Source organism: Platalea leucorodia, assembly GCF_965183815.1.
Source record: "Platalea leucorodia genome assembly, chromosome: 2".
NCBI classification, from domain to species: Eukaryota; Metazoa; Chordata; class Aves; order Pelecaniformes; family Threskiornithidae; genus Platalea; species Platalea leucorodia.
The window spans coordinates 60,402,136-60,421,179 of NC_138824.1; the positions used below are offsets into that span (position 1 = coordinate 60,402,136).

General features: G+C 36.5%; 1 protein-coding gene across 1 annotated transcript in view; it reads left to right on the forward strand.

The window, feature by feature from the left end:
- The window catches only part of TPP2 (tripeptidyl peptidase 2), a 55,841-nt gene that overhangs the window by 25,596 nt on the left and 11,201 nt on the right, over positions 1 to 19,044 (forward strand). Inside the window, exons 17-27 of the mRNA XM_082336093.1 lie at positions 6 to 43; positions 829 to 945; positions 2,512 to 2,612; positions 4,474 to 4,570; positions 4,862 to 4,999; positions 6,887 to 7,131; positions 7,336 to 7,414; positions 9,333 to 9,371; positions 16,446 to 16,597; positions 16,692 to 16,788; positions 17,691 to 17,821. Of these exons, the coding sequence (XP_082192219.1) occupies positions 6 to 43; positions 829 to 945; positions 2,512 to 2,612; positions 4,474 to 4,570; positions 4,862 to 4,999; positions 6,887 to 7,131; positions 7,336 to 7,414; positions 9,333 to 9,371; positions 16,446 to 16,597; positions 16,692 to 16,788; positions 17,691 to 17,821 (1,234 nt within the window). The remainder of the gene's footprint in view (positions 1 to 5; positions 44 to 828; positions 946 to 2,511; positions 2,613 to 4,473; positions 4,571 to 4,861; positions 5,000 to 6,886; positions 7,132 to 7,335; positions 7,415 to 9,332; positions 9,372 to 16,445; positions 16,598 to 16,691; positions 16,789 to 17,690; positions 17,822 to 19,044) is intronic.

The window sequence follows — 19,044 nt, forward strand, 5'->3', positions numbered from 1 at the left end:
GATAGATGAAGTTCAGCATATTTTGCCTTTAGTGCTTCATGTGGTAATCTAGGACATCTCCGTGATGTTGAAGCCAGGTGATAACTGACTGGCTTATATTCATACTGCTTGGATACAGCAGGCTCAGCTTGAATAATGCTAGCTCAAGAGTCCAAAACAGAACCACGGAATGAGCTAACAGTTCAGGGGTGCGGATGACAGAGTCCGCTTCTCAAGTTTGCCCCCTGCCTTGCTTAATTTAGTTGTATAGCTCTGAAGCCTAAGAGTGGTTATGATTTGTGTTATTCAGTCCATTACCCTCTGAAAATGTCGGATGGGGGACCCTAAGCTAAGTTTGTCCCACTGACACATTGTGAATTCTATCATGTTAGTTAAAAAACCAAAACCAACAACAAAAAAAGCCCAGACCTCCCAAGCTTCATGTTATTTTATTTAGGTAGAGAGTGGGATCTCTCTTTCTAATACGCATTTTCTAGGGCACACGTATGAAACTCATCTATGAACTAACCTGTCTGCCTACTTTGAAGGATAGGAAGGGAAGACGTAACACTTAAAAGCTGTACCTTTCTCTGTAGGCTAGATCCGTGGCACTTTTTGTTTTGATGTGGTTGTCAGTCACCCTATTTTTTTGGAGCTGTCCTGTGTTTTCTGGACCAAGTATAATGTCTTACTTGGTACTGTACAAACCTATACAATTGGTGTAAACTGGACATTACAGGGTCTTTTTTGAGCTATGCTCCAATTTTTTTGGCTTCAGATGAGGGAGACTGGGGTGAATAGAGGGGGAAGGTGGGAGCTTAAGTCTAACTTTGTGCTTTTGTCACCCAGGCTGGAAAAACCATTGAATTTTGTGTTGCTCGGTGGTGGGCAAGCCTTAGCGATGTTAGCATTAATTACACAATTTCTTTCCATGGTGTACTTTGTGCTACTCCTCAGCTAAACATGGTAAGTTTTCCAGTGTATTTATTTTGAATTATTCTGAAGTCCTATGGTATCTCAGAATAAAAAAAGCTTTTCTCCATTCTTGCCTGTATTTAGAAAAACTAAAAGTATCTTTATACATGAGATGTTCATGTTTTCTCTTAAAAATAGGCAGATAGGAGTTCAGTCCTACTGAAATGCCCACCACCGTTATTTATGATTTTTTTTTTTCTATATCTCTTCATTATAAATCAGTAGGGGGGAAAAATAGAAAGGAAAAAAAAAACTAAACAAAAAACCCAAACCCAACCAGTGGAAAGGACATACTAAAAGGCTAAAATTGTAACTGTACTTACACTAGCAAGTGTTTGTGTGAATAAACTTTGCTGGGACCACAGTTCTTGAACTTTAATATCTAGACTACCATTGCTAAAAGACAATACTGTGAATACCATTTTCAGAATAAAATGTCATTAAAATTTATTTTCTGTTCAGTGTTTTATTGAGATGTGCCGATTGGCTTGAGATTCATTGTTTAGGGCAGTGAAGACACGGTGGATGGGCAGCGTCATAATTCCTAAGGCTCTGTGATACTAAAAGATTGAAAAAGTTTCTAAAGACATTAGTTTCATAATATTTACAGTACTTTGTCTTGCCCCTGTGTTCTTTGCTGTCCTGTGCAACCTGGCTCGACTCTTTGAGAGCTGAGATGGCAATACCTACATGAAGCAGCACCATGCTGATTTATCCTGGCTTCTCCCTTTCTTCAGTTAAGGGCCAGAGCAAATTACAGCTGTCCCATGGGTGAATTTGGATGTACTCAGGCTCTAAGAGCTGAATAAACTGGAGAAAAAAGAGTGGGTGCATTGTGCTAAAGTACCAGGTCTTGAACCAGTAGAGCAGGAAAAGAAAGAGCTGGTGGCGGTGGTGTGCACAGCAGCTCCCCTCACCCCAGCAGGATTACATGCACTGAACAATGGAGAGTTAAAAATGAGAGAATCCAAACAGTTTTGCCCTTCCTTCTTGAGTACCTGTAGCTTTCATAAGATAAACTTTAATAGTGCTGATATACTGGTGGCTTTGTTGTGGGATACTGCTAGAAAAAAAGTTTTCAAATGATTTTGCCTATCACTAGCCTGTGTATGTAGTATTGTTTCTTTTCACAAAGGTAAACTATTCTGTAATAATATCCTAAGCAGAAGCACCATAAAATACTTGTTTTAAGATTCTAGATGAATAATACTTGTATTTATTGAACTACATATTCAAAAGAAATCGTCACAAATGCACAAACGAAACCCAGCCCTGCACAAAGTGTGACTTGTACAGTTCTGTATAAAGTACTTAAATTATTAAGGGGAAAAAATATAAATAAGACTTTAGCTCCACTTGATAAAGTTTTGCAAGTCCCAGTGTATCTGCTGTTGTAAAATAGAGATAAGCTTGTGACGCTTTCAGACTCGTGCAGTATTACTACTTGTAGTATAGATAAATACAGCTTACATTGTATTTTTGAAGGACGTATCAGATGGTCCACATCTGACGTTATAAGTGCACAGAAACATAATTGTTGTATACTCTTTTCTTTAGCATGCTTCAGAAGGCATCGTACGATTTGATGTTCAGTCTCTGTTGAAGTATGAAGATATTGCTCCGTGCATAAATCTGAAAAGCTGGGTTCAAACACTCAGGTAGAGTTTCTGGGGAAATGCACTGGGAAAATGGGAAAACTATTTGTAAGTAGTTAAAACAGTAACAAGTTAACAGTGACATTTAGGAGAACAATATTCTTGTCAAATTTTAAGTAGTTTTGGAAGCATCAATGAATAAAATTTCTCAGCATTCTCTTTTTTGTTCCTTATAACTTCGACAAAATTTGAGAATTATGGTGCCTTTTTCCATACAAATTATTTTCCTTAAGCTAATTTTAAAAAACAAACAAACAAACAAAAAAACCAAACAGCAACCAAAAAACACATTTACAAGAAAATTCCATTGCTTCCGAAGGAGACACTTAGAGGTAAAAGGCACTTTAATATCTAAAGAAATAAATTGTAGAGGTACTTGGTGCTACGGTTTTGTTTGGTTTTCTAAGCAGCTGCTTCAGATCCTGCCCAATTTTGACCTGGGAAAACTGTCTTTCTCTTGCTTCATTGGAAGTGTTTTTGTAGGATCTGGTGCAGAATTTTGTGTGGAAAGTTGTGTTTATCTTGTCAGTTTGGCACGTGCTGATTTGGAGGAAAAGCTGTGTTGGAAAATTCCTAACCAGTGCAGCATTACTAAAGTTGGTCACTTCAGGAGGAAAAAGAAATGCCATACAGTTTAAGCTGTACTTTTAAAACTTGAGCCAGACAGTTTCACAGTGGTCAGTAATCCAAAGTTTTCCATTATTTGGGCCTCTCAGTGGAGACCTTGGGCTGTCTGGGGCTTTTGGATACTTGTAACTGGAATTGAGGTCACTAAGAGTTTATTGTTTAATGAACATGCCATCTAATATTAGTTTCAGAAACAACTGATTTGATACGCCTTAAGTGAGGAAATAAAACAATCACCTACTATATCTTTGCCTCATTGTTGGTTTGTAAAATGGAGATGCTCTTATCTCCTTGCAATTGAGGCACTCATCTGACAGTAAATGAACGGCAGTTAAGTAAACTAATGAGAAATATTTATGTATTTAAATTAAAGCATGAATAGTGTCTCTTGAATGAAGTAATGAGTCATAACACAGAGGAAAAAATTTGGTCTCTTGGGTTTCAAATGCTTGGAGGCAGGGTGAGTATTATGGAGACATATCACGTGTGGTATTACTTGGTTCTTAAGTCTTCTCTCAGCAGTCTATCTGGTGTCTGCCAGACTAGGAAACCTGGGTTAAATGGACTTGTTATCTGACCCAGCACAGGTATTTTACTGGGTGACTAGTCTGTGCTCTTGGCAATGAAAGAGCTGACAGAATCTTATAGAAAAATCTTTATTTTCTACACTACTACATGGGTAGTGTATATTAACATTCTTCTGGGTTACTACTCTGATTTCTGTAAGGCCTCTTACAGATTCTCTTCTGATATAACCTTCTATAACAAACAATTATCAACTATTTATTCTGCTCTCTAATTACTATGCCATTAATCTTTCAATCTATGAATAAAAGTGCTGATTGCAGCATGGGTACTAGAGATGTAAAGTAACTTGATTTCCCTCCCCCCCCCCCCCCCCCCCCCCCCAATCCTGAAGTCTGTTGGTTTTCCCTTTTTTTTTTTATTTTTTTTCAATGGCCTTTGATTTTGAGCATTTAGACATGGTTGCTAAGTTCTGTTGGCTTCTTTCTTTGGCAGTGTCTGTTATGTCACTAAATCTTGTTTTTGAACTGACATTCATTTCAACTGGGAAATTTATGCTGCCTGGATAGTTACAATATTTTAAGTGATGTTATTGCATGTGCTGAATTCAGTTGTGCTGCAGAATATGCTTCTGCTTAAGCAAGACAAATTTTGATAGAGGATACATGTTTCTTAAGAGTACCTTCTGTTGTTCTTTGTCATTTAACTGCAGACCAGTGAGTGCAAAAATAAAACCTTTGGGCTCCAGAGATATTTTACCAAATAATCGTCAACTGTATGAGATGATTTTGACCTACAACTTTCACCAGGTAAGGGTTACGGGTGGTTGTTTTTTGGTTTTTTTTTTTTTTTTTGAAGTCGGTAATAAATACAGCATGTTTTCTAAAACCAGATTTTAACTTTTAACTAGTTTTCTGTCAGAAACAAGGTCTAGATTCACACTCTAGACTCTCTACAGTCAAAATTCTGATTTGGTTCTCTTTAGGAGCTACTGTTGCTTGAAATGGGCTTTAGTGCAGGTGTCCTTTTGAATGTGTGTGTAAGGACTGTACTGATTTTATTCAATATTGGATTAAATATTTTGACCTTTCTTTTAATAGCCTAAGAGCGGAGAAGTAACTCCAAGCTGTCCACTTCTTTGTGAATTGTTGTACGAATCTGAATTTGATAGTCAACTGTGGATTATTTTTGACCAGAACAAAAGACAAATGGGTTCGGGAGATGCCTATCCACACCAGGTAGAGAGTAATGTATTTATTTTACCTTCTGTTTTCTGCACAGTATGAAAATTTTCATTCTTTTTCACCTCCCAGGCCTGCTGTTAGCTCCTAACGTTTCCTGATGCATAGGAATAATGTTCTTATATCTTCACAAGAAGACAGGTTCAGTGGTGATATATTTGTCTGAAAAAAAGTAATGACAGTTTTTTTTTTTTCCATGAAATAGAACATTACAATTTTTTTTCTCTTCCAAGGAAGGAGAAAGAGTTATGGTGTGTTTTATTTCTACAAAAAGCTGTTAACTTGTGATTTCTTGTGATTTTGACTGGTGCTTCTCAAGAAGTGAATTCAAGTTCTTGTTGTCTATATGTTTGGCTTTTTCACAAAGATGAGACCTTGAACTTCTCTATTTAAGGTGGAAAGGATCCGTTATTTTTTTTGTAATTTTGACTTGTCCACTGATAGATCAGAGGCTTCTGTATCCTTGAAGGCTGTCTTCTGTGCTGTTGATGTCTTCAAACAGCCTTTTAAATGCTATAGCTTGGTTTACTTCCTGTTGCTGTCTTTCAAAGGGATTTTTTTGCACAAAACTTGTAGATACTGTACTCTCTGTGGGAATCTCTTTCTGCTGGAACAGACCGTGTGTCTGGATTGTGCTGGGGGCCGGAGCAGAGTGAATTAAAAAAAAAAAAAAAAGGCATAAGAGAAACTTTTTCCATAGGTTTTTGGTTTTGAAACTATTTTTTACCAATCCAAAATCACAGTCGAACTTGATCAATGTAATGTTTATTTTGATAGATTGATAGTTCTGGAAGTGTACAAAAGATCAACTTTAAAGCATATCTTTTGAATCTTATAAATGAATTTCAGAAATTGCATTATTTAAACTTCTGTTCCTTACCCTGCATTTTTAAGGTGCAATAAAATCTAAAAATCAGCAAAGTAGTCTGTTACTTACACCTGGTTGACCACCACGCTGTAAATCTCTGGTGTTGTGCATCACGGAACAATTCTAAAGCAATTCAAAATTATTTAATCCATGAAGAAATACCAACAAGAAGCATGACTCCCTAACTGAGGAGAGGGACATTCTGGGAGCAGGGTAGTTCTGAATTATTGTCCCTTTCTACTTAGGGCTGCCTTTTTGGATTGTAGCAGCAGCAGCAGAAAGGAAACTTAGTGTGTCACTGCTCAAAACATCCACATGGTGCCCTTTTAGGTTGATAGAAACGAAAGAATGTTTTCAAAACTAAGGATTTGAGAGTCTGGGGTTTTTTTTGTTTCTGGGGGTTGGAGGGCAGATTGGTTTTTGTTTTTGTTTTTGGTTGTTTTTTGTTTTTTGTTTTTTTTTTTTAAATAAATGGAGATGGTATTATCTTCATATTCCTAACTGAATATGTAAAAAGCCCAGGGCAGAGAGTCTGTCAGCTCTTTAAACTGCAGCCTTAAATCTCATAGGAATACTGGGTCTCTCTGTGAAAGCTGGTACAGTGTTTGAGACAGTAGAAGATATCTTGTAATCTAAACCACAGAGCACCCAAAGTTACACAGTAAACTGAAAGCGTATCAAGGCAAACCTGCTAGAGGTTTTGATCTGAAAGTTTAGCAAGAATTCTGATTAGTGTTTGAGCACTTAATACAGTGTTAGAATAGGAACAAATGGTGTCAGCCTATTTTGTGGTCTGAAAACTTAATTTTTTTTTCAGTCAATCCAAAATGTGTTTTGGCTGCTATCAAGTCTTTAAAGCACTCTGTCTTCAGGAGATTCCAAAACTAAGCAATCTAGCATATTTTAAATGGCTAGAGCTATATGGATCAAGAAGAACATGACAGTCTTGTTTCTGGGTTTCTTTGTGAATGGTGAAGTATTTAATCTTGACATTTATGAGAGCTTCTTTCTTTCAGTATTCTGTGAAACTGGAAAAAGGAGATTACACTATTCGGTTACAAATTCGTCACGAACAGAACAGTGAGCTGGATCGCATCAAAGACCTTCCATTTATTGTTTCTCACAGGTTGTCTAGTACCTTGAGCTTAGATATTTATGAAAACCATAGCCTTGCTCTCTTAGGAAAGAAGAAATCCAACAGTTTGACATTACCACCAAAACACAGTCAGCCATTCTTTGTTACATCTCTGCCTGATGACAAGTAAGTTACTGAAGTCCTGTTTTTCCCATCTACATCTAACCAGCTGCCTGTGCAACTAACTAAATTGATACTTTGATAGTGTCTACCTGTTTAGGCTTGGTAATTCCTCTTGTGTTGCTCTTTCACTGTTTGGGCTCTTCGTTGTAGTCCCCATGGAACATTAATGAACCTGGTTTTAATACTGAATTTTCTTTCTTTGAATAGAATACCTAAAGGAGCAGGACCAGGATGTTATCTTGCAGGAGCTCTTACCCTGTCCAAAACAGAACTTGGAAAGAAAGCTGTGAGTATTTGAAATGGATGATGACTTCTTTTTCTGAAGCTTTTGAAGCAAGTAAATGGCATGCCAGGAAGTGCTGTATTTCATGGTTTTAGTACTTTAAAGAGCACTAGGTTTAGTAACATAACACATTTTAGAAGCAGTTGTTTCATTATAAAGTCAGAGTAACTTCTAAGTAGTTCTATTTTTATTTTCATCTTATAATTTCAAATTTAATTTCATTTTCTAAATTTTGAATTCTAATTCTTCCACTCTGAATCCTTGTATTTCTAGAAGCAGCTGCTTTTTTGTTGGTGTGGAACCTTTAAAAGTGATTTTGTGTAATTGCCTAGCTTAGTATAATTTTTGAATGAAAAATATGTGCATATATATTGTGTTCTGTGCATGTTGGTTCTTTAATAAGCAGCTACACTCTTCCTTGCATGCATACAATTTTCAGCAAAAATATGTGCTTTCTTAACACCTACATGTTACTGTTACAAAGTAGTAGGAATTTTGCTGACTCAAATGCATAATCAGATATTCTTATGTTCTGCACACTGATGTTGTCAACCACTAATATGACTGTATGCTCCAACAGAATGATGTAAGATATCTGTATGTGATGCTAGAAAAAAGCTGTAGGGTTATTTTACTCATAATGCAGCGTCCTGTAAAGACTGGTTTCTAACTTGTATGAAACTATAGTGCAACAGTGATTATAGTAACCAGATCACTCTTGTGTGTATTTGGCACTAAGGTATTTAGAAGATTCCCATAGCTATTTTTAAATAGATGGCAAAGCCAAGAATAAATTTGAATCAGTCCTGGTGATTGTTAGTATTTAGAGGTAGTTCATCTATGTCCATATATCACTAGATGTGGCTGAACAACACGTATAAAACTAGAGTATGTTTTCATAGAAAATAAGTTTCTGTAGGTGGGCACATACCTTTAGATCTCGTTGAATAGAAGAGCTCAGTTCATTCAATCTGATTTGGTTGTAGGTAGTAATTTTGGGGCAGATTGCATGTAACTGCAGGTTAGATAATGTCTGTCAGGAGAATTTATGTATCAGTGAGGGAAAAAAAAATCAGTAACTAAGAATTCTAAAATACTTGTTTTTATATTTCTTTGTGATTCCTGCAAGGTTGCAAGTATACTTTTATGAAATCCATGGTAAATCCATTACAGTAGGGTAGTATAGTTTCCCTGTCTTGAATTCTGCACTTCCTTGAACTATTGGTTGTGATTCTCATCTGTCTTATTTTAAAATGAGACTAAGTGGTTATATACAGCGATTTCTGGGATGGGAAGTAGGAGGGAGGTAGGTATTGCCTGTCAAATTTCGTGTGATGAAGAATACTTAAGAGCTTACATGGAGAGAAATTCTAGCTGAGGCATGTCTCATGTCATAATCTAAGGCATTACTGTTATGGTCATATTTAACTGGAAAAAGGATGGTATCAAGTAGCATCAGATACTTTCTTGCTGCCTTTAGTGATCCTCAGTATGTACCAGAAGACAAAAAAGGACTAGGCAGCAAAAGTTGTCTCTAGGTCAGCAAGTGGATGCAATGTGAGAGAAAATATATCTAATTTCTCTATATTTATTATGAAATAGAACAATGCCACTAAACAGTCAGAATCTAAAATCTACACTTTTGAGGCTGAATTTCTGTAATTTATTACTTTAAGCTAAGTGGTTAACAACACTTGCTTGTCTTACAGGAATAATGGACTGTATACACAATAATGCATTGTTTTGTTAATTTTAAAAACCTGAAAGAGCATGCTTTAAGAGCATGTTTGACCATAGTTGTGACTCTCTAAACGTTTAAAAATCTGTAGGTTGAAAGTGTAACCATAATTGTACAGAGAAGGTGTCTCCATCCTGTGTGGTGTGTGCATGTTTTCTTACAGTATGTTATTCTAACTCCCAGGGGCAGTCTGCAGCAAAGCGACAAGGAAAATTTAAAAAGGTACTGAATGTTAGTTTTTGAAAAAGATATACTTAAGTCTTTTTGCATATGACTTAAAGAATTTGTCTACCAGTATTGGTTTTTAATCTGTCTCCCTCATCTACTTCCTGAGTTATTTACTTCAGCCCCTTAAGTATGCCTACTGGTAGAATGACAAAACACTACTGTAATACAAAGCTGAGAGGCATGTGAGCATCTGGATACTTCTGCAATAAGTGCTGTAAAAATGCATGTGGTGATTAGTGGTCCGTAATTTTTCTTTTTATTAAATACTCAGGAATCTTCAGTGTTTGTGGTCAAGATTTTCTGTGGCAAATGTTTCTGCCTGTTCTATTCTGTCTGCATATTGAGAACTGAATACAAACCTAACACTTTGATGCAGAACTGAGTATCTAACTGTATACCAAGTCTAGTGAATTGAGAGCTGGCTTCATTACAGTCGTAAAAAACATACTGTAGCAAGCAGTTTTTTCTTAGGAGAGACGGACTTGATTGAAAAGTCTCTCAGTTAATGATTCTATTAAAATTGACTATAACTCATTAAGGCTAGAGTTTATACAGTGATGTAGCAGGTAGCAGAATTTACAGAAAGAACTTTGGAGCATGTATAAGATATTTTGGGTAGGAAGTGAGTGACTTTTAACGTAGCAGTGTTTAATATTGTGCTTTCTCATATTTTTATGTTAAGTAATACAATATCCTGCAAGCAGTCAGAGACTGAAACAGTCTTCATAAAAGACAAAAACAAACAAACAAAAAAAAACAAAACCAAAACAAAACACCAAAAAAAAAAAAAAACCCAAACCAAACAAAAAACCCCCACCTATTTTAATAGGCTGCCTTTATAGGGCTACTGGGTTTTTTTTCTTGGTTTGTTCTTAAGTTGTAAGGCTATTTTACATTCTTTTGTTTTCAAGGTACCATGTTCTGGAGTGACATGCAAGTTAGTCAGGACTCTTGTTAGAAATAAGGCCTGAGAATCACGAATAACACTGTTTATTGCCGTAATCTGTTATTTTATCATCAGTGAGCTGGTAACTGAGCCTGTTAACTTACTGTGGTCTTGATGTAATAACTGTGTGGGAATGTGATTAGGCTTTACAAGAAGGATTTTAATGTGTGTTCCTGCAATTTTATTTTCATACTGCATCTGAAAATTAGGCAGATCACTTTTAGAAAGATGGTTTAAAACCCCATGTGAATGTGTAGCTTCCTGATGAATATGGTATAAAATCTTCACTAAGTGAATCTCTAACAAGGGGGTTAAACTCTAATCATAATTTAATTTGCATGACAAAACCTATAAAACAGATCCAAGAGGTTGCATGTTCTGTTTTTTCTTTTGTTTTAGAACAGAGATTTATGTTCAATCTGAGCAGTATACCCATCCAAGCCAAAATAAAAACTGTTCTTCTTCATACTTCTATTATTCATAAGAGGCATCAGCGTACTAGCAGCAAATAAATAAAACACAGTGTATTTCAGAGCATTGATCCATAAGAGCTCCATTAATTAATATATTTTTCTGAGAATGCAGCTCTGAGGGCTTCCTCGTACAAGTTTTGAATATTTACCCTGCCCTGTCATAAGTTTACATGCAGTTAAGGTGTTTTCCAGCATGGAAAACATGTTTATATGACTCAGTCAAAAAGGTATGTGTAGATTTTTCATATTTTTCACAGACAATTCCAGGCCTTCTTGTAGGATTAGGAGTGTTAATGTACAAGTCCCATTTTTATTTTATGTGTGATACCAGTGATTAGTCTATGGAAAGCTTTTTTCTTTTAATTTTTTTTTTTTTTTTTTTTTTTAGTTGAGGAGGGAGATAACTTGTTAGCTTGCACCTATGTGCATGATACTACCAGAAATCTAGGGTGGGCACTTCTGGTTGTTTGAAAGTACTTTTATTTTCACAGAATGCCTGAGGTTGGAAGGGACCACTGGAGGTCATCTGGTCTAACCCCCCTGCTCAAGCAGGGCCTCCTAGAGCTAGTTTCTCAGGACCATACCCAGACAACTTTTGAATATCTCCAAGGATGCAGACTACACAATCTCTCTGGGCAGCCTGTGCCCAGTGTTCAGTCACCCCCACTGTGAAAAAGTATTTCCTGATGTCCAGAGGGAACCTCCTGTGTGTGTTTGTGGCCATTGCCTCTTGTCCTGTCACTGGGCACCGCTGAAAAGAGCCTGGATTTCTCTTTACACCCTCCCTACAGATATTTACACAGATTAATGAGATCAATCCCCAAATGCCTTCCCTTCTCTAGGCTGAACAGGCCCAGCTTTCTCAGCCTTTCCTCAGGAGAGATGCTCCAGTCCATCATCTTTGTGGACCTTCACTGGACTTTCTCCAGTCCGTCCACATCTCTCTTGCACTGGGGAGCCCAGAACTGGACACAGTACTCCAGGTGTGGCCTCACCAGTACAGAGTAGAGCAGAAGGATCACCTCCCTCAGCCTGCTTGTAGTATGTCTGATACAGCCCAGGATACCATTAGCCCTCTTTACTGCAAGGGCATGCTGCTGGCTTACATTTTAACTGGTGTCCATCAGGACCCTGGCTCCTTTCCTGCCAAGCTGCTTTCCAGCTGGGTGGCCCCCAGCATGTACTGGTGCCTGGGTTTATTCTTCTCCAGGTGCAAGACTTTGCAGTTCTCCTTGTTGAACTTCATGAGGTTCCTGACAGCCCATTTCTGCAGTCTGTTAAGGTCCCTTTGGATGGCAGCACAACCTTCTGCTGTATCAGCCACTCCTCCCTGTTTGGTGTCATCTGCAAACTTGCTGAGGGTGCGCTCTGCCCCATCATCCAGATCATTAATGAAGATGCTAAACACAATTTGATCCAGTATTGACTCCTGGGATACGCTGCTAGTTGCTGGCCTCCAACTGTGTGTTGCTGATCAGCACCCTCTGGGCCTGGCCATTCAGCAGGTTTCAACCCACCTGACTGCTCATCCAGCCCACACTTCAATAGTTTCTCTATTTTGCCTGAAAGCAGTTTGAGGTTATGCCAGGAAATAGCAGCCTAATTTTCCAAAGAGGATAATTAATTCTTTTATAACTGGACAAAAATGTCAATGCATTCTTTCCACAGAATAATCAGGTGTCTTTGTTTTACTAGACACATACAACAGAATTGTATGCCTAATCCATAATTTTCTGCTCGAAGAGCTATTCTGGGGAATTTAATTTTATCTAAAAAAAACCAAAACAAAACAAAAAAAAACAACAAAAAAAAAAACAAACCCCACCCAACACACCAGACCAAAAAAACCTTTCTCTCTCACTACTGAACCTGTGATATGTATGAAGTTCAGAATTCAGTGATGTTTTCCCTTTGAGCTGATCCCCACTGAAGTAGAGAGTGCCCTACTGTCATGGCTTCAGAAGCTGATGTACCCTTAGAAGTGCCCTTGGGTCTCTAATGCGGAGGCACGTGCTAAACAACCATGAGAAAAACAAATGGGTTCTATGTACCTTTCTTCCTTCACAACCTAACTTTTGTAATGCAGTTACTATCTGCTTATTTTTTTCCCCTTGTCTCCAAGTTTTGTCCTGAACATAGTTAGAATGAAAACAGATCATTGACTTTTTCTGGTCTGTAAGAAGAATTTTTTTGTTGTTTTACATAATGCAGCTTTTGAAAAGCAATATATAACAACTAGCTAAGGGATAGAAAATTTCTACACCTTTCTCCCTACTCTGCCATCCTTTCCTCCAATTTGAAGCAAGAAATGCATTAGGCAGATAGTGATAAGTACTAGTGGAAGACTAATAAATACCATTGTGAAGTCAAATGTACAAGGATTACTTCCTTTGAGCATTAAGACATCCCTGTTTAATCAGGAGGCCTTCAAAACCAGGATAAAGTACCTGTCTGATTTAACTTTGTGTAAGCCTGGTTGGTGACTTCAAGAAATTTCATTCATTTTCAGTTAGAGTACTGCTGTAAAAATAAGCAATGTTACACAAATTGTATGCATCTTAAAGTAGATACACACACAGTTGAATGTGCATATAGAATTTGTATGCAGATAAGCATGGTATTTATTAAATGGAAAATGAGACCTGGGACATGTTCCTTCAAGGAGCTTTTTCCTGTGGTTAGTTTTGCTGTGAATACTTAAAAGTACAAATAACAATAGTTCATATGTCTTTTCCACATAAAGTACCAGATGTTGAATCATCAGACAAAACCCTAAATTTAAATCTTTAAACAAAATTAAGTTAACTGTTAATTAAACTCTTTTCAGAGGTGACTGTTTTGAGGGCACTGTGCTTGCTTATGTATGCAGTTTGTAGTTCTAGTTAAAAGTAAACTCACCGAGACTTAGCAAACTGTGCACAGGGTACACTGACCAAAGTGCATATCCTATATGCTTCCAAAGTTTTTAATATTGCTTGATTTTTTTTTTAGAGGGTAAACAAAGGGCAGCTTTCTCATTATTGTGAAAGCTTTCTTAAAGTAATTTTTTTCAATGGATAATATGCTTGCTCGCTGCATGTCTCTGTCTATAGCTCTATATGTTTTTATAGGTATATATAAAATCAAATTCAGTACACTAGCAATTCTGTTGCTGTGGAATAGTTAGAGTGAAATTTCAATAAGAAAACAGATTGAAGTGTTGAATTGTAAAGAGTTGCCTTTTTTCTCCTTAATCTCTAATGATGAATATTTCTGTAATGGCAACGACAGTGTCATTCTGGGATCTTCTGGTATCTAGGGGGTCGCCAAGTTTTATAAATGATGCTAGTGTTGATGGACAGAATAGAGAAAAGAAAGAAGCCATCTTATGGTCTTGTGATAGTTTAGTTAAATGTGATAAGCACCTAAACGTTATTTATCCCATGAAATAAGTTTGATGTCTGTAGAGAAGATTGTGCCTCTTCTTCTGTAAGCCCTTTTGAAAAAGGAGGGTGCCTGGGTCTGAAGCTCATTGTTTTCCTTTCAATGGTCATAGCTTGTAATGCTTGCAGAATCTCATGAGACCAAAAGCACCTAGCTGAGAGAGTGGGGAGATGACATTTTACTGTTGATGGTTTAGCTGCATAGAATTAGTCTCTTAAATGAAAGTGTTCATCCACGTAAGTGGGATTTCGTTAATCTCATTACACTTGGTTTGAAACTCAAACCAGGAGTAGTAGAGCCTTCTCATATAAGCAAGGCTTGAGAATGCAGAGGCCAGTTAGATACATAACTCCAAACCTATGTTGCCAAGTAAGATCGAAGAGGACTTTCAAGAAGGAAACCCTGAAATATTAGAAGAATGTTTCTAGGAAGGCAGGTTTCTTTCTTAGGAAAGTATTAGTCTTAATAGAGGATGTCTTTTATAAAACACTGTAAACTACCGATGCAGATTTTTGTCCTGAACTAACTTCTTCAGCATCTTAAAATGTTTGGTTTGCTTTCGTGAACTAGGTTGTTGCTTTCAACATTCTAATTACCTTAGCCAGCCCCATACCATGTTCCTGACTTCTGTATCCTCCACTACATGCGCTTGCCTCCATGACTTGTTTTGTCATTCTCTGGCGTAGGTCTTGCTGAAGTCTTATTTAGGTGTACTGCCTGGTCATGCACTTCATACTTGAAATGCATGTGTACAGGATAGTTCCTGTGAAAGCTACACTTTAATGTAGATTAGTGATCCAAACTAGGTTTTAAAAAAAAAATGTAAATGTCAATTTTGTGGTTCATCTGTGATTACATATTAAGTAGCTGCAAAAATTGTTTTAAGGGAATATTGATGTCACTTTCTCTTACCAGTATTATTTTCAGTAACCCATAGTAAGCTGCTGGTCTGTTTGAACTATCAGTTCAAATAAAATTGTTCTGCATCAGTGTTCTTGAATCGTTTCACGAATGTAATGTTGAAGTCTGTTATTTCAAGGTTATGCATAGCAGTTTATAACAGTCACCTTTTTACTCGCTATTTAAATAACCTGAAATAACTCCATCTTGCACACAAGATTTCATTTCATTATGCAACGCTGACCTGGTTTATGGGAAACATAGTCTCACGAATGTATTTTGGAATAACTGGTATGAATAATTAAATTGCCACAGCAGTTGAGCATGCAACACTATTTTTCACAATGTTGCAACAGAGTAATGGTATCTAGAAGATTTAAACTGAAGTGATCCTCTCTGCAAAATATATGTAAAATAATGTATCGTCACTGTTTGGGAAGAGCCTTTTTTAAAAATTGCAACATTAAAACCAAAAACAAGAAAATGGCCTCCCCCAGCAATTGTAATGTTTTAGAAGCAATGACAAATCTCATGTTGGCTTATTTGCAAATTTATATGTAAATCATCTTAGGAAATGGACTTCAGAGCATGGTCTAAGATCAGTTAGGATTTTCCTTTTAAATAGCTGGAGCTGATTTTCTCATGGTAATTGTTGACTAGTCTAGCATGAACTCAAACTATAGTGATATTTCTATGCTAGCATATAGGGTTTAAAAAAAATCTTGCTGTTGTGTCTACTTAATTTGAGTACAGATATGGGTGAAACTGGAAAGTCTGTAGCAGCAAACTGGAAAACAGTTGTCTGTGGATGCACCAGCTATTTCAGTAGGCACATGGAAGAAATTGTCTCAGGAGGAATAAGCTTGTGTATCCTATGGCATGATTCATGTTTATGCTACTGTGGTATTACTTTTTAGAATTCAGTCATGTTTATTCATTTGTTTATTGCCAGATTTGTAGGATAGGATCGCTAACTGATTTTTTTCCTTTGCCTTTTAACCAAGTTATTTGCTTTTTTATAAACAAACAAAAAAACACCCCACCCTTCTGATTCCCTAACTAATATTATGTAAAATTATATGAATACAAAAATGTCAAACTTGCTTTCTTGTCTTACACCCAGTGTGCTGTTTTAATATTTACATCCTTGCATTGCTTAAAACAAAAAGTTAAAGCAGTTCCTGACTTCTTAATGGCTAATACCTTTGCTCTCAGAATTGCTACTCAGTGTATGCGTAGTTGCTTTGTATGATTTAGCTTTTATATAGCATCAGAAAAAAAGTGTACCGTATCCCTCTCAGTATGTGTCTCTTTTCCCACCTCCAGGATGTCCTTACTGTTCACTATCATCTGATACCATCACCTTCAAAGAGTAAAAATGGCAGCAAGGAGAAAGAAAGAGAACAGGAAAAAGAAAAAGATGTAAAAGAAGAATTTGCTGAAGCTTTAAGAGATCTAAAAATACAGTGGATGACCAAGTATGTCTGCTGTCATGATTATACAAGCTTGAAGCAGCTGTACAAAAAAATATCCAGAATCTGTACTTTCATGCTATGTCCTCCTCTCTTCTAGGCTGGATACCACTGACGTGTATAATGAGTTGAAAGAAGCATTTCCTAATCATCTTCCATTGTACGTTGCAAGACTTCATCAGCTGGATTCTGAAAAGGTTATTTAACACTTTTTAAACTTGATTTGTCTCAGTACATCCATGTAGCCTAAACAACTGAATCTTTTTTCATACATGTTTGGTCTTGAAGTGACTGCCGTAGCTGTACTTAGTACTATAAAGTAGAAATTCCTAATTAGATTGACAGGTGCCTCCCTAACTGACTGTGATTTACTTAATCCCAGAGCAGAATCGAAGAAAGTATGCCTACCTGTAGTGTGTTTGCTTATCATTTACTCTTTGTTAAGTTAAAAACATTGTACATTTCCTTACTGGCTGCAATCGTATTATTCTAAATGGTGGTTACCGAGACAAGCACACATCCCATTCTGCTCCTTTACTGGATTAGTAATTTCTTCTAGCAGAATTGCTCAGACAACTAAGGACAGTAACCCCTTGAAATGACACAGCTAAATCCACCATCTGTCATTGTCCTCAAAAATGAGAACCATGAACAGAAAAATTTACATGTCTGCTTATTTGTTTATCTTGAAGATAAACAGCTTTGTGTATGTGTCAGTCGCTTGAATAATTTTCTGTTGAATTTATTGTGATTTTATATTTGTCTGAAATGAATAACTGCTACCATAATTTAAGAACATTAATTTGTACTGAAAGGTGGTTTTCTTTCTGTAAACTCTGCATTTTGCATACACCCACGTCAGATTTTACAGTTTTTTTTAGTGAAGTGGACTACATACGCGGGAAATCCTGATAATGCAGACTTCTTTTAAGTTTTTTTGAATCAAAAATTGGAGAAAGTGGAGAAAAGGACATGTTGAATTACCTAATATTATTTCTGTATACCTTTGCAATTATCCTAGTGTTAGTGGAATCAACAATCAAGTAGTGTGATTTCATAGTGCTAAACACGTTTGGTTTTGTTTTTTTAATTCTTTTAGGAACGAATGAAAAGACTTGATGAAATTGTTGAAGCTGCAAATACTGTAATCTCTCATATTGATCAGACAGCGTTAGCAGTATATTTTGCCATGAAGACTGATCCCAGGCCTGATGCAACTACTATAAAAAAGTACCTACCCAGTAAATAATTTTCTTGCATCCTATTTCTGTAATCTATGTATTTTGTCTTTGCTTATAAGAAATGGAATGACTATAACCGTTTTGAAAAACTTGTGTTATTTTGGGGGGCACAGGTAATTTCAAACTTGACTGCAAAATTATTTTATTCTCTTCTTATATGTCCAGAACGCTGAAACCTGCAAATTTTTACTTAGAAATATGAAATAAAATAAACAAGGGTGCTTTCAGGACTTAAATGTGTCAAAAAATGGGGTATTAAGTTTTTATATCAAGCTTAATTTCAGAGCAGAGGGACCACTAGAATATCGATATAGAGGTGTGTGTTTTGAATGCTGCCTGCCTTTTCAGAATATTTTGCAACCTTTTGGATCTGTATTTGAAAACAAAATTGACAGCAGTCAAAGAAGTAACTGCTTGCAAAAGATTTCATTTGTGAAAAGCATGATGACCATAGTTGTGCTTCAGAGTATTTTTGAGACCTGTTTTTTTTCTTTAGTTTTAAATCGTTCCTCTGAGTTACCAGTATATATCCTTAGGAAGACAGTATTTTGAAGGTGACACTCTAGTCTGGAGAATAACTGGTGGATTTCGCAGTGTGTGGTGTGGTGCTGTTTTAGTTGTAAACAGAGCAGCAGATTTGAAGATTAGGCCCTTAAAATGGGAGATGCATATTTGTTGATTATTTTAGATAAAATACCAGATTTCAGTTGTAAAACTAGGCTGTCTATTCTAGCTGTCCTGAATATTTGTGTATAATTCTAGAATTGCTGATATAAAAGCAAAGCTATGACCTAATAAACTTCATTCTAAATATTTCTTGGTAAGTTGACCCATTAGGTCATGTGGTTGAATCTAACATCTGAAATTGAACACCAAATTCAATGGTGCTTTAAATGGGTGCAATTCCTTTGAAGTCAGCAGAATTGTATCTGCTTATGTTAGTGGTGGATTTGACTCTCTCTCTGTTTATAATGCCAAGAACTATAAAGCTGTATTTCTAGATGCTGGCTTACTCAGTTTTAGAATCCTGAGTTGCCCTGGCCTTAAGACATAAAAGGCATTTCAGACTTAAAAGAATGATTGAGCTTGTTTAATGCATAGTGTCTCTACGTAATTTCTCATAATTAGTTTAATTTATAGTAAACAGCCACGCTTTAAAAACTATCTCCGTGTTTATTTTAATATTTGTGTGTACTAACTGCTGCAAACTTT